The sequence below is a fragment of the Anomaloglossus baeobatrachus genome, chromosome 10 (genome assembly GCF_048569485.1).
Source record: "Anomaloglossus baeobatrachus isolate aAnoBae1 chromosome 10, aAnoBae1.hap1, whole genome shotgun sequence".
Classification (NCBI taxonomy): domain Eukaryota; kingdom Metazoa; phylum Chordata; class Amphibia; order Anura; family Aromobatidae; genus Anomaloglossus; species Anomaloglossus baeobatrachus.
The window spans coordinates 188,740,793-188,754,898 of NC_134362.1; the positions used below are offsets into that span (position 1 = coordinate 188,740,793).

A 14,106-nucleotide genomic window follows, 5' to 3' on the forward strand; every position below is an offset into this window, starting at 1 on the left:
ACCCTGCCCACGAGGGCTAACGACCCACAAGGGAAAGACTGGTGCAAAAGAGATGACCCTGCTCCCAAGGGCTAATGAACAACAAGGGAAAGACTGGTGCAAAAGAAGAGATGACCCTGCCCATGAGGGCTAACGATCTACAAGGAAAAGACTGGTACAGAAGAGGAGATGACCCTGCCCACGAGGGCTAATGACCCACAAGGGAAAGACTGGTGCAAAAGAAGAGATGACCCTGCCCACGAGGGCTAACGACCCACAAGGGAAAGATTGGTGCAAAAGAAGAGATGACCCTGCCCGAGAGGTGCTAACGATCCACAAGGGAAAGACTGTTGCAGAAGAAGAGTTGACCTTGCCCCAAGGGGCTAAGAATCGACAAGGGAAAGACTGGTGCAGAAGATGAGATCACCCTGCCAATGAGGACCAACGATTTACAAGGGAAGTGAGAAGAAGACAGTAGGTAACAGATCGGTGGAGGTCTGAGCAGTGTGTCCTCTGCCGATCGGCAAAACATGGCGCTTTTAGAATAGAGTTGTGCTACACATGCTTCATCAATTCTCTATGGACCTGCAGCTTTTTTTCAGACTGAAGGGAGCGATGGTCAGGCCCGTGCACTGCAGATCCATGATGAAGGGGATAAAAGCGGCCTGATTTGTAGTCCGAGTTTCTCACCAAACTGTTATCTTCATTAGACAAATACGTTAAGGCAGGAATATCACATTGTATGTGGATTTTCCATACTTAAAGGGAATCTGTCAGCAATTTTTTTGCTACCTCATCTGAGAGCAGCATGATGTAGGCAAAGAGATCTTGAGTTCAATGATGTATCACTTAGATTAGAGGCTGCAGCTGTTCTGACACAGAGATAACTTTTAGATTTTGTAGGTAGCAGAGCTCTGGGAGGTGTCCCCACCCACACCAGGCTTGCAGTGTACATTTCCATTGACAGAAGCTGCTAATCACATGCGTGCAGCTGAGACCCACTAATGATAAAGATAAGAGGCTTACCCCAAAGGTGGTGTCACACAGCGACGACAACAATGACGTCGCTGCTACGTCACCATTTTCTGTGACATTGCAGCGACATCCCGTTGCTGTGTGTGACATCCAGCAACGAGCTGGCCCCTGCTGTGAGGTCGCCGGTCGTTGCTGAATGTCCAGCTTCATTTTTTGGTCGTCGCTCTCCCGCTGTGACGCACACATCGCTGTGTGTGACAGCGAGAGAGCGACGAAATGAAGCGAGCACGGAGCAGGAGCCGGTGTCTGGCAGCTGCGGTAAGCTGTAACCAGGGTAAACATCGGGTAACCAAGGGAAGACCTTTCCCTGGTTACCCGATATTTACCTTCGTTACCAGCATCCGCCGCTCTCGCTGCCAGTGCCGGCTCCCCCCTCTCTGCACATGTAGCTACAGTACACATCGGGTAATTAACCCGATGTGTGCTGTAGCTAGGAGTGCAGGGAGCCAGCGCTAAGCAGTATGCGCGGCTCCCTGCTCTCTGCACATGTAGCACAGCGACGTGTGTCATTATGATCGCTGCTGCTTTTGCTGTGTTTGACAGCTAAGCAGCGATCATAACAGCGACTTACAAGGTCGCTGTTGCGTCACATAAAATGGTGACGTAACAGCGACGTCGTTGTCACTATGTGTGAACCCAGCTTAACATTGCAGGTAAACAAAAAACGTGACGCCACCTGTGGTGTGCGGCCAATACGAGCCGCCGCTGTGGGTGCTTTCTCATCTGGGGCAGCTGTTGATGCAGTTCGGGTGTTTCAGCTCTCCACATGTACAGCTAGGCCCCAGGGAGGGTGTTGGTGGTTGTAGTCGCCTATGGCGCAGGGGTGCAATGATGAGAGCGCCGACAGTGATGAGACGTCATAGAGGGTGCAGTTCAAGTTCTTTTACTCACTGGGAACACGCTGCCTTTGGAGTGCCGGGCTATGCCGTTATGGGCTTTAGCCGATCCCAGATACTTCGGAAGTCGAGGTCGGTGTTTCCCTCTGGGCGTCTCCTTTTGATGGTTTCCCTCCACCAGCTCCTGGGCCATGGAATGGGTCACTGGTGCCTTCTGCACTCACCGTGAAACTTGGGATTCCCCTTCTTTCCTAAGAACCCGGGTCGAGCCTCCAGCTCCAGACCACGGGTCCCGAACTATCCGTGTCTTCTCTTGCTAGTTCCAGAGTCCGACCTTTCTCAGATGCTGCCCAGTTCTAACTCCCTGAGAACTCGGTCCTGGGACATATTCCTCCAGCCGCCCGTCCCCAGGACCTCTGGAGCTCTGCTACTTCCTTCTCTCTCCTCAGACTGTCACTTCCTGTCTGTCTGTGTGAGATGGCTCCTAACTTCCCCTGCAGGTGCCCCGCCTCCCGGGTTACTGAACTAGTGGGCAAGAGCTCCTCTGTATCTGAGAAGAATACTGCACCTCGGGTGAAGTGCAGTACCCTGTGGCGCCTGAAGCCGCAGGGGCGCCACATTTCCCTTTAAATACGGCAACACAGATCATCCTGGAATAAACTAGTAAGTGATATTTCAAGTACGGTAGATTTCCCCTCAATAACGGAGACGCTATGACTTGTAGGAGACAAAGGGATTTATTTCCGGGCAGCCAGAGCATGTGGGCCGGAGCTGCCTACAGAACATTAATAGAAAAGACAAAACACAGACCGTATGACACAATGAAATCGAACAAATCCTCCAATCCCTAAATATAGCAATGTCAGGAAAGCACCTAACCACAAAAACAAGAGGAAAAGGAAACTTTTATTTTTGGCTCCTGACAGCTCAAGGAGAGAACATTGCTGCCTGTTCTCTGGCACCCGAAAAGGTGCAAGTTACAGAGTGTTCTCCGAGCTGCACCGATCCGAGATCTAGAATAACGAGGTGGTAATATCCTGCAATCATCGTCTTCAGACCCGAAGGGTTTAATGGTCCTGATCATACACATTATGAATGCAGGCCGTTACCATTTCCATTGTGCTCTGTTTGTCAGTGTTTTGCTGTCCCAGGCCATTGCAGCGAGCCTCTGCTCGGAGCTGCGCTGTTTAGTGCCAGGCCTGTTTCCACTTTTTCCTGGCATCTGTTCATTCAGAAAACTTGCAGGTAGTGAAAATGTCTTAATCCTGCCACATTACAGCATAAAGTAGGAGCTCAGTGCAGTGCTCACTTACTGGGCCTGGCCTTGGAGCGGATTATTGGACAGTCCCTGTTTAAATACAATACCCCCTTATGTTTGGCGGGGCAGTCAATGCTCATTTTTCCAGGGTGGCTACACAAAGCTCACCAGCAGTTAACTGTCCGAATGCCGTGTGTAATACAAAGAGTAACGTCCGCTGATCGGGATGGATGGAGGTGAAATAAATTGGTTGATCACCCAAGACGGACTATATCGGAGAAAATAAGGTATAAGTGTAAAGCCCCAAACACTGATCGCTCACAGATATCTCTCCCATACACAGGAGGTGCTCGCACTGCCGAGAGCGCCTGGTCTCTCTAAATTTGGATCATGGGGTCATGCCTTCTTACTGAGCACTCTTACTCATCAGTGTGGGATTATGGGTCATGCCTTCTGACTGAGCACTCCTTTCCATCAGTTTGGGATTATGGGTCATGCCTTCTGACTGAGCACTCCTTTCCATCAGTTTGGGATTATGGGTCATGCCTTCTGACTGAGCACTCCTTTCCATCAGTTTGGGATTATGGGTCATGCCTTCTGACTGAGCACTCCTTTCCATCAGTTTGGGATTATGGGTCATGCCTTCTGACTGAGCACTCCTTTCCATCAGTTTGGGATTATGGGTCATGCCTTCTGACTGAGCACTCCTTTCCATCAGTTTGGGATTATGGGTCATGCCTTCTGACTGAGCACTCCTTTCCATCAGTTTGGGATTATGGGTCATGCCTTCTGACTGAGCACTCCTTTCCATCAGTTTGGGATTATGGGGTTATGCCTTCTGACTGAGCACTCCTACCCATCATTTTGGGATTATGAGGTCATGCCTTTTGACTGAACACTCATTCCCATCAGTTTGGGATTATGGGGTCATGCCATCTAGCTGAGCACTCATTCCCATTTGCTTAAGATGATTTTTTATTTCATAGTAGCAAGTTCCTATCCACCCATAAATTGTCAGCTATTCAGCCCAGATAGGCATCACTAGACAGGGACCCAGCATATGAGATACGCCTTGATGCTGGGTACAAAAATGGCCAGTGTTATGTGAGCCCAACAGCCATCAGTAAGGCAACCTCTTTTTTTTGTTGGGTCCATATGAAACTAATGCCTTTCTTTGGGTTAAAAAAAACTCCCTACAATTTATGGGTGGACAGGAACCTGCAAATGGAGAATTAAAATCGATGAGTGCTCAGTCAGAAGGCATAACCCTGTAACCTAAGAAAAATAACTGATGGCACACATCCTATCTTTCTAATGTGAACAGGTGCAAACTGAACAGGAAACATGTGACACCCCTGGACTAGTAACGGCGTCTCAGGGTACTGCACACGCTTTATCCTTAAGTGGGCATTACACACAGCGACATCGCTACCGATGTCGCTGGTGAAAGCACCCGCCCCCGTCGGCTGTGGGTCATGGGCAAATCGCTGCCCGTGGCGCCCAACATCGCTTACACCCGTCACACATATCTAACCTGCTTAGCGACGTCACTGTGGCCGGCGAACCACCTCCATTCTAAGGGGGTGGTTCGTTCGGAGTCACTGAGGTGTCACTAAGCGGCCCCCCAATAGAAGTGGAGGGGCGGAGATGAGCGGGACGAGCATCCCGCCCACCTCCTTCTTTCCTCATTGCGGGCGGTCGCAGGTACGGTGATGTTCCTCGTTCCTGCGGTGTCACACATAGCAATGTGTGCTGCCGCAGGAACGACGAACAACCTGCGTCCTGCAACAGCAACGATAATCGGGATTACAACGATTGGACAGCGATCAACGATAAGGTGAGTATTTTTGATCATTAGCGGGTCGCTCGTACGTGTCACACGCAACGACGTCGCTAATGAGGCCGGATATACGTCACGAATTCCGTGACCCTAACGACATCTCGTTAGCGATGTCGTTGTGTGTAAAGCTTGCTTTAGTGCAGGACTCAACCCCTCAGCATCCAAAAATCCCAATCACACCTCACACCACACCCTGTCAGACACACCAGTGGGCTGCTGAGCTGGAATAGGGCCGCCCACCTAGGGGTCAGGCAGACTGGTGGGAGGGGTTAGAGTAGTTGGCTCCAGGGGAGCAAAGTGAGAGGAAGTGAAGAGAAGCTCTCCAAGGGAGAGGAAACTGGGAGTTGAAGCTCCCAGGGAAGCTGAGCCAAAGGTTGGGTTGCAGACGGTGGTCTGGGACCGGAGGAGTCTGAGAAGTCTGAGACCCGGTCGCGGGATATTGGGACTGGGTGCCTGACTTAGTCTTGGAGGACCGTCAGCAGCTCGAGTTCAATAGCTGGTCCGGGACCGAAAGCACGGCGGAGTACTGTACCCTAGGGTGAGGAGTAACTTCAAGCAACCCGGCAATTAACCTGCGGAGGATAGTGACTTTATGGACTGTCCCCACGAAGCTCAGAGATCAGGGGCACTAGCGTAACGAGGGGGATACTAGGGCTTTCCAACCCAAGCAGCCCACAGAAATCCTAAGCGTGGGCCCTTGAGAGCACAGCTCCACTACCAAAAGTAGGGAGCGGGGCCCAGACAACTTTATGCCTATGGGCCACTTGGACACTTCTAAAATTGTGCACGGAGGCAGGCTCTGGACCATCAGGCAGTACTGTAGGGGAAGGATACCCGGACGGGCTCCCCCAAGAGGGCAGCGGCACCCAGAGACTTGGTTTACCTTGTTGTCAGAGTCTGCTTTTCATCACCGACGCTGTCTGAGTACTGGGTCATCCCCTGCACCCCTCTATCCAGAGCCCGGGGCCTTCCCTACATGCATTCCTGCTATGAAAAACATGTAAAAATTGAGATACTTAGCACACAAAAATGGCTAGTTTCATGTGAGCCCAACAGCCAGCGGCAAGGAAACCTCTGTCGTGCATCTGATCACATTGGAAATGTAGGATGTGTCATCAGTCATTATCTGAGAACAATGGCCGGACTGACCCCATCTTTTAGCCTCACCTGCCCATACGAGGTGGTGGGAGACCCCTGGTCAGGCCGGGCACTGCGGCCCATGTAAGGACTAAAAAATACGCCTGTTTGAAGGAGATCTGATGAAACAATAAGTGCTGCATCCCACTTTGACACCAGGGGTATATGTTATACAACAGACTCTGCAGAGACCACAGCGGTAGTGTGAACACAGCCTTAGTAGATCAGGGTGACCTGATAGGACCCTCATCAGTTACCCAGACCAGACCGCCGGTGCATAACCCTCACTCCGGGGGTCCCTGCATACTTGTGCAGCACACAGGCAGCCCTATAATTTTAGCAGGAACGATTTAATGCTTCATTTTACAGTCCAACATAAACCTAAAATAGTAAGAAAATACTTATTTTGTTCTTGGACGGTTGTAGCCGCTATCGATTCCTGTAAATCAAACATTATCAGATCTGTAAAATATCACATTTTCTCATCTAGCCAATACTACTGGGTTACCGCTCCTGTCTGTCGCCGAACATCGTGGGCAGCACATCTGGTTCTCATCAGGGCTGGGAATAAATGGAGACTTCGAAAAAGGATGGAATGAGGACAGGAACGGCCCAATGAGACTGTGCTGACACCTAGTGGTCACAAATTGTATAGCAATACATAAAAGGGGCACAACTTTATTACTAACGGGAACCCCTAATGCCATTATTGCCTAAAAAACAAACAAACTTGGTATAAGAGCAAATCTGGCAAACATTTTGGCCAGTGCTATTAATATGGCTCCTGTCTGTAGAGGGTAAAATAAGTTTTCTGGCCCTAGTTTCCCTTTCCACTAGTGCACTGAATAGTAATAAAGCCATGATGGCCATTTTTCCCCCATGTATGTGTTCTCTCAAGCACATCCATATAAGTCTGTGTGCTCTCAGTTTATATCATCCCTATAATATTGTAATGGATAGGAGAAGCTTTGCAATTTTGGGACAGGTCTTTGACTCTCCCAATGCTGCCCTCTTGTCTGTCAAAATGCATAGACGCATAACGATAGATAGGCTTTCAGATCAGGTTAGGCAAACCATTGCACAATGACAAGAACAATGCATGCTGGGATTGAAGGGGAAGGAAGTTCCAGCTCCTATAGTGCTGGCAGAATGGGAAAAAAAATTGTATGCAGATTGGATGGCAAGTTACAGAGCATGAAAATAGTAATTACTACCTACCGGTAATGATGTTTCCAGGAGTTGCCCTTTGACCTCTACAGGGACAGAAAACACACAAGAGGTTGAAAGCCCCTCCCACCCCAGGGACTTTTCAAGTACCATACCAGGGTGGGTATAACACAATTTTATTTTCCATCTTCTTCATACAAATGTTAACTTCACACAGGCATAAAGAAGGATTGGGGAGGGATATACGGGTGCTGTCATGATGGGCTTCTCCAAACATCATTACCGGTAGGTAGTAATTACTATCTTCCAGGATGCCACATGACAGCACCACCGGAGAATACCAAATAAATCAGCACTAGGGTGGGATAACAGCCTGAAGGACCTTCTTACCATAGGCGGTCTGGTGATTGGATAGGACAGCTAATATATAGTGTCTACAAAATGGATTTGGGCTGCTCCAAGTAGCTGCTCTACAAATTTACCCTATAGAGGCCCCTGCTTTCTCTGCCCATGAGGTAGATAATGGTCTTGTGGAGTGAGCCCTAATTTCTACCGTGGGAGCCTGATCTGCCAGAATGTAAGCTGAATGGATGGTGGACTTGCTCCATCTAGCTAGGGTCGATTTTGAAGCCTTTCTGCCCCTGTTCCTATCTCTATACTGAACAAAGAGATTAGGATCCTGCCCCCAGTTCCAAGTGACCTTCAGGTATGCTAGCACTGTCCTTCTGACATCTAAGGAATGAAGGCGATGTTGTTCTTGATTCCTGTAGTCCTGGCAGAAAGAGGGCAGTATAATCTCTTGCTCCAGAATCAAGGACGAGACCACTTTGGGGCAAAACGCTGGATGCAACCTTGAGACTATACAGTCTTCCAAGATCCTGGAGACATGGGTCCTTTGTAGATAAGGCCTGAATTTCTCCGACCCGTTTTGCTGTCATTATTGCTACCAGGAACTCTGTCTTGGTGGATAGGTTTCCAATGGAGATATGGTCCTGTGGTTCATACAGAGGATCACAGAGACTATTGAGGACCAGCCACGGTCCCATGGAGGTACAGAAGCCCTCACGGTAGGTCTTAGGCGGGCTTTGCACACTACGACATCGCAGGTGCGATGTCAGTGGGGTCAAATTGAAAATGACGTACTTCCGGCATCGCATGCGACATCGTAGTGTGTAAAGGTTTGATGATACGATTAATGAGCGCAAAAGCGTCGTAATCGTATCATCAGTGCAGCGTCGGCGTAATCCATAATTACGCTGACACGACGGTCCGATGTTGTTCCTCGCTCCTGCGGGAGCACACATCGCTGTGTGTGAAGTCGCAGGAGGGAGGAACATCTCCTACCGGCGTCACTGCGGCTTCCGTAGGATATGCGGAAGGAAAGAGGTGGGCGTGATGTTTACATCCCGCTCATCTCCGTCCCTCCGCTCCTATTGGCCGCCTGCCGTGTGATGTCGCAGTGACGCCATACGACCCGCCCCCTTAATGAGGCGGGTCGCCGGCCAGAGCGACGGTCGCAGGACGGGTGTGTCCATGTGAAGCTGCCGTAGCGATAATCTTCGCTACGGCAGTTATCACAAGGATATCGCCGCTGCGACGGGGGCAGGGACTATCGAACTCGGCATCGCAGCATCGGCCTGCGATGTCGCAGAGTGCAAAGTACCCCTTAGCCTTTGGGTGGCCTTCACGAACCTCGCAATCCAGGGGTGAGACGCCAGCGAGATGTCAAAGGAGCTGAGAGCCGCAATCTATACCTTCAAAGTGTTTGGTTTTAGGCCATTATCTAACCCCGATTGTAAGAAATCCAGAATTCTTGGAATGTCCAGATGCGCACTGTCTGTCGGTTCCGTGCCTAGATAAGTGCAGAATTTCCTTCAGGCCTTCTTGTAGATGGACCTCGTACCTGGTTTCCTACTTGTCTGGAGAGTAGAGATAACCTCTTACGACAGGCCCTTTCATCTCAAGAATTTCCACTAAGGATCCAAGCTGACAGGTGAAGTTGTTGTATGTCCTGGTGTACTACTGAACCTTGATGTAGGAGATCTGGTACTAGAGGGAGGAAGATTGATCCTTTCCAAGCTAGGCTCTTCAGCAGGGAAAAACAGCTTCGTCTTGGCAAAAAAGGAACAATCATCAACACCTTACATCTGTCCTCGATCTTCCTGAGCACTCTGGGAATCAGAGTCAATGGGGGAAATGAAGAAGCGAACTCCATGTTTCAGGGCTGTGATATGGCATCCATCGCTACGGGGTTGTCCTGAGGATTCAGGGAAAATAATCTAACTTTGTGTTGTTCCTTGAAGCAAATAGATCCACTTGCCGAAGGGCCCATCTTCTGATCAACTCCTGAAACAAATTATTGTTTAGTTCCCACTCTGATGGATCTATCCTTTGTCTGCTGAGATCGTCCGCCACTTTGTTGTCTGCTCCTTTTAGTTGCACTGCTGCGATAGTCAAGACTGAAGTTTCTGCCTAACGAAAGATCTCTGCTGTTAGTGATTGTAGTGGGGATGTCTTGACCCTCCTTGATGGCGTATAAAAGATACTGCCGTAATGTTGTCTGAGAGAATCTTGATGTAATGGTTTTGGAAAAGATCAGAGTTCCTCTTGATGGCTTCCCAAATGGCTCTGAGCTCTCTGTAGTTCGAGGATCTGCCTAGTATACTGGCCAAGAGCCCTGGAAGAATCTGGTTCCCATGTGAGCACCCCATCCCGACTTGCTTGCATCGGTAGTGAGAGTAATACATGGTGAACAGTCCCACAGAACTCCTACCCAGAAGTTCTTCCTGTCTTCCCATCACCGAAGGGATTCCCTGAGAAGATGAGGGAGATCTTGTTGTTTAAAGACCACCGGGAGCTGATTGTGGCCGACGGACCAGCTTCTGGAGGTCCCTGGAGTGGGCCTGACTCCATCTGACTGGCTTCTTGGATTGTGGTCCTCTGGTTTCTCCTGAAAATATGGACTATGCGTGCGATACTTCTTGCCTTCGCGTCTGGCAGAAACAATGATCTCATGCTTGAGTCCAGTAAGACTCCCAAGAAGACCTTCCTGGTATTGGCTTGGAAATCCGACTTCTTGGCATTTATCACCCAGCCCAAGCAAGTCCCAAGAGAGTCCTGAGGGTGAAGTCCAGGTTCTGAGTTAACTCTTGTTTAGAATCTACTGCCAGAAGGAAAATGTCTAAATAGGGTACTATCATCACCCCTTTTTTCTTGGGGAAGGCCACTACTTCGGCCATCAGCTTTGTAAACGTCCGAGAAGCCAAGGACAGGCTGAAGGGGAGGCAGTGGAACTGGAAAACACAGCCTTTCCTCTGTAGGGCAACCCTTAGGAACCTCTGGCAGGCTGGCTACATGATAATACACCGCCTATAAATCTATTGTGGCCATGACTGCTTCTTTGTTTAAGAGAGGGATCATAGATTTTATCGAATCCATACGAATTTTTTTGTACCTCACCCACTGTTTAGTAGTTTTAGGTTTATAATGGTCCTGAATTCCCCTGACTGCTTCCTCACTGAAAAAATGGTGGCCTCTGAATTATTCTGCTATCGGGACAGGGCTACTGCTTTTCATGTTATCAGTTTCTCTACATCTGCCCAGAGGCAGCTGCAGGTAGCTGGGGACGGTGGACTTGTGATGATAAATGTTTTGCGAAAATTCTATCCGGAGACCTTCCCCTATTGTCTGCAGAATCCATTGATTGGAGGATATCTGCTGCCAGGCTTCTAGAAAATTCCTCCAATAATGTCAGCGTCATGATCTTTCTGGACCTCGCCTAGAGTCAAAGTGGAGGTTCCTATCTCTTATCTCTTCCACCTTTCGGGTAGCGCCATCTACCTGTTTTTCCCTTCCCATTATATTTGCTATTCTTATAGGGACAAAATCTGTGGGAGGGGGAAATGCCTCCGAGGTTTTTCCTCAGGGAAACCCCTTTTTGTCAGATGCTTTCTCTAGAATCTCATCTAGAGCAGGGCCCAACACCCGTAGACCTGAGAAAGGAGTGGAACAAAGTTTATTTTTTTACGCGCTGTCCCCTGATCAGGTCTTAAGCCAGACCTCCCAGCGAGTGGAATTCATCAGGGCGTTGTTTCTGTCTGGATTCTCTTGGGGCCTTATTCCTTATCTGGATTTCCAGAGCTTCCAGCCATCGACCTGGCAACTGAGGTGGCTGCAATATATTTGATTTAATTATTGCTGCCGAGACTTCCCAAAATTTCTTTAGAAGACCATCTGCCTTGCTGTCCATCGGATCCCGGACGCCAGAGGAATTCTCAAAGGGAATGGACGTTTTTCTAGCTACCATAGCTACTGGAACACCAATCTTGGGAACCTCCTCCCAAACCTTGATGTCCTGGGGTTCAAAGGGGAGACATACCATAAAGTCCCTGGGAATCAACAATTTCTCAGTGTCTTCCCACTCTTCTAGGATCATGGCCTGTACATGGTCATTTACAGGGAAGACCTTGTTCCTCTGAGACCCAAGTCTCCCAAACATCTCCTCCTGTATGGATCAGGGTTTCTCAGCCTCTTCCACCTTCATGGTTCTTCGGACTGTTCTCTGAAGCTCGTCTGTATTCTCGTTAAAGAAAAGATACTTCTTTCCCTCCTCCAAGGCTGGTTCTTGTACCTCTTCCTCGTAGTCAGAGTCAGATTCCGTGAAATGGTCCTAGTCTTCAGAGGATTCTTCATTCTCCCATCTAGGCCTCTTGCGAGGGTTCGTCCATGGTTCTTGGAGGGGAATCAAGCCGGATATTGTAGCCGCCACCTCCTCCCTGATCAGAGAGGAGGGACGACTGCTCCTCTGACATGATTTTCGCTATGCAGTAGTCGCAGAGTTTCTTTAGAGAAGTGTCTGCCAATTTCCCGCTGCATACTGTACATCATCTTGATTTTCTTGATGCTTACTTAGCGGAAGCCATCTTAGAGATGGTGCCAGATACTGTCGAAGAATCTCTACCCTAAAAGATGTATAAAAGAGCTCAGACACGGTTTCCTCTGAATTTTTTTTTTTTTGGAGCTAACATGTGCTAGCCCCTGGCCCTTACGTGGACCTGGGGGACATCTGGGGGGAGCGACTAAGCGGGTGCCTTTCTCCATACTTTGGTGTCAGGATCTCTTTGACTAGGACTGCACAGGAATCTACACAACCTGCTCCTCCCTTCCCCAGGTTTATATTACCTGTTCCTGGAGGCTCCTCATGGTCTTGATCCTGCATCCAGCGTTCCCTTGAGGAACACCCGCTGCCCTATGGTTTGAATTTCTCGCCCGGGAGTGGGAAACAGGTCTCGAGCGGTCTGCGCATGCTCAGCAGCGCGTCCCAGGGTGGAATGCATGCCGCGTGCATATCCGGAAGTACCTCTGGCCGTGCTGCAGGACGCAGAGAGCCCTCAGATGAGGTAAGCGGCATACTCCAGGAGCCTGCTCCTGCTCCACCGGCGCAGCTGAGGGACCTCTCCTCAAGAGGTGTCGGCCCCGGGCCACCTTCACAGGCGGGAAGGAGAGAGCAAAGACCCCTGATCCCCTGCATCCCCGATGAGTCGCAACCTCTTGCATCCTCTGTCCTGTACAGGGACAGGAAAAACACTGAGGAGGTTAGTGTGGAGGGGCTTTTAACCTCTTGTGAGTTTCCTATCCCTGTAGAGCTCAAAGGGAAACTCCGGTGGTGCTGTCATGTGGCGTCCTGGAAAATCAGGCTGCTACATGTACTGGGTGCAGTTTTAATTTGTGAAGAACGAGGGCGGCAAGATTATGATGGTCTATAAGTTTTGCATGAAAGGACAAGTACACCTTGAATATCTACAGCAGGAGTCCTATTTTCCCATAAAAACACAATCCATACACCATTTATAAACAAGAAGTTTTAATATTTTTTTTTCTGCAAGAAATGACATTACAGCCCGATTTAACCCCCAAAAAACTGAATTACCTCGATGTAAATAAAGTTCTGCAAGACTCTATAAATAAAGCTTATAGAATAGGAGATCATCTGCCCCCGCACTTTGTAGGTTTTATTACAAAGTACGAGTCCATCCGGTGCCATCTCCATTTGCTCTTAAAGTGTCCTGGAACCCTTGAGTATCTGGCAGATCTAATGTAAATGGCATCTGCGGAGTATGGACTGCTGCATGTTACAGGATCCTGCCAAATACTGAGGGGGGGCAGTAAATGGAATCACGTGACTGGGTGCAGGGTATGAGGGTCCTCTGGTGGCCCCTTCCTCAGTATACACAGGAAAGCTGGGTCAGCAGTATGTTATTTTTATTACTATTCAACCACCGGCATACATACAAATAAAAATGACTAAAGGCGACAAATCTCATTTCTTGTCCTTCTTTTCGTCTTTCTTTGCGTCGGTCTTTTCTTTCTCCTTTTCGTCTTTCCTCTCCTTCTTGTTCTCCTCTTTCTCCTGGCCTTCCTTCTTCTCGGCGTCCCTGTTGGCGATCTTGTTGTTGATGAGATTGTGAAGGGCGACCACAGAGCGGATGAGAGAGGCCAGATACACCACCAGCATCTGGTCATTAGTCTTTAGGTAGAAGGCTTTGACGAACTCCTGTAGGTTTACGTCCGGCAGCAGGTTGAAGACGTCTTGGAGCTGGTAGATGATCTGGTGGTTGATGGGCAGTTTGCCGTTGGACACTTTTTCTAGGTAGCTCCTGATATCCAGCAGTTTGGAGTTTAGTCCTTTCAGCCCATGTACCTGATTTGTGATGCGCTGTGACAAGGTCCCCACTGTAGTGTCTTTGATGTCTCTGCCGGAAAACAGACAAAATTGCTATATAAAGCCGTAATACACTGAGATAAAGCTGATAATACACTTAAGGCGTTTTCAATATTAGTTAAAAGTGTTATCC

The 14,106-nt window shown here is 49.1% G+C and overlaps 2 protein-coding genes across 2 annotated transcripts in view; one reads left to right on the top strand and one right to left on the bottom strand.

The window, feature by feature from the left end:
- Positions 1-14,106, top strand: part of UTP4 (UTP4 small subunit processome component) — a 480,982-nt gene that overhangs the window by 398,128 nt on the left and 68,748 nt on the right. The window lies entirely within an intron of this gene.
- PSMD7 (proteasome 26S subunit, non-ATPase 7) overlaps positions 13,099-14,106 on the bottom strand; it is a 627,368-nt gene continuing 626,360 nt past the window's right edge. Inside the window, exon 7 of the mRNA XM_075326021.1 lies at positions 13,099-14,004. Coding sequence (XP_075182136.1) covers positions 13,572-14,004 — 433 coding nt within the window. The 3' untranslated portion in view covers positions 13,099-13,571. The remainder of the gene's footprint in view (positions 14,005-14,106) is intronic.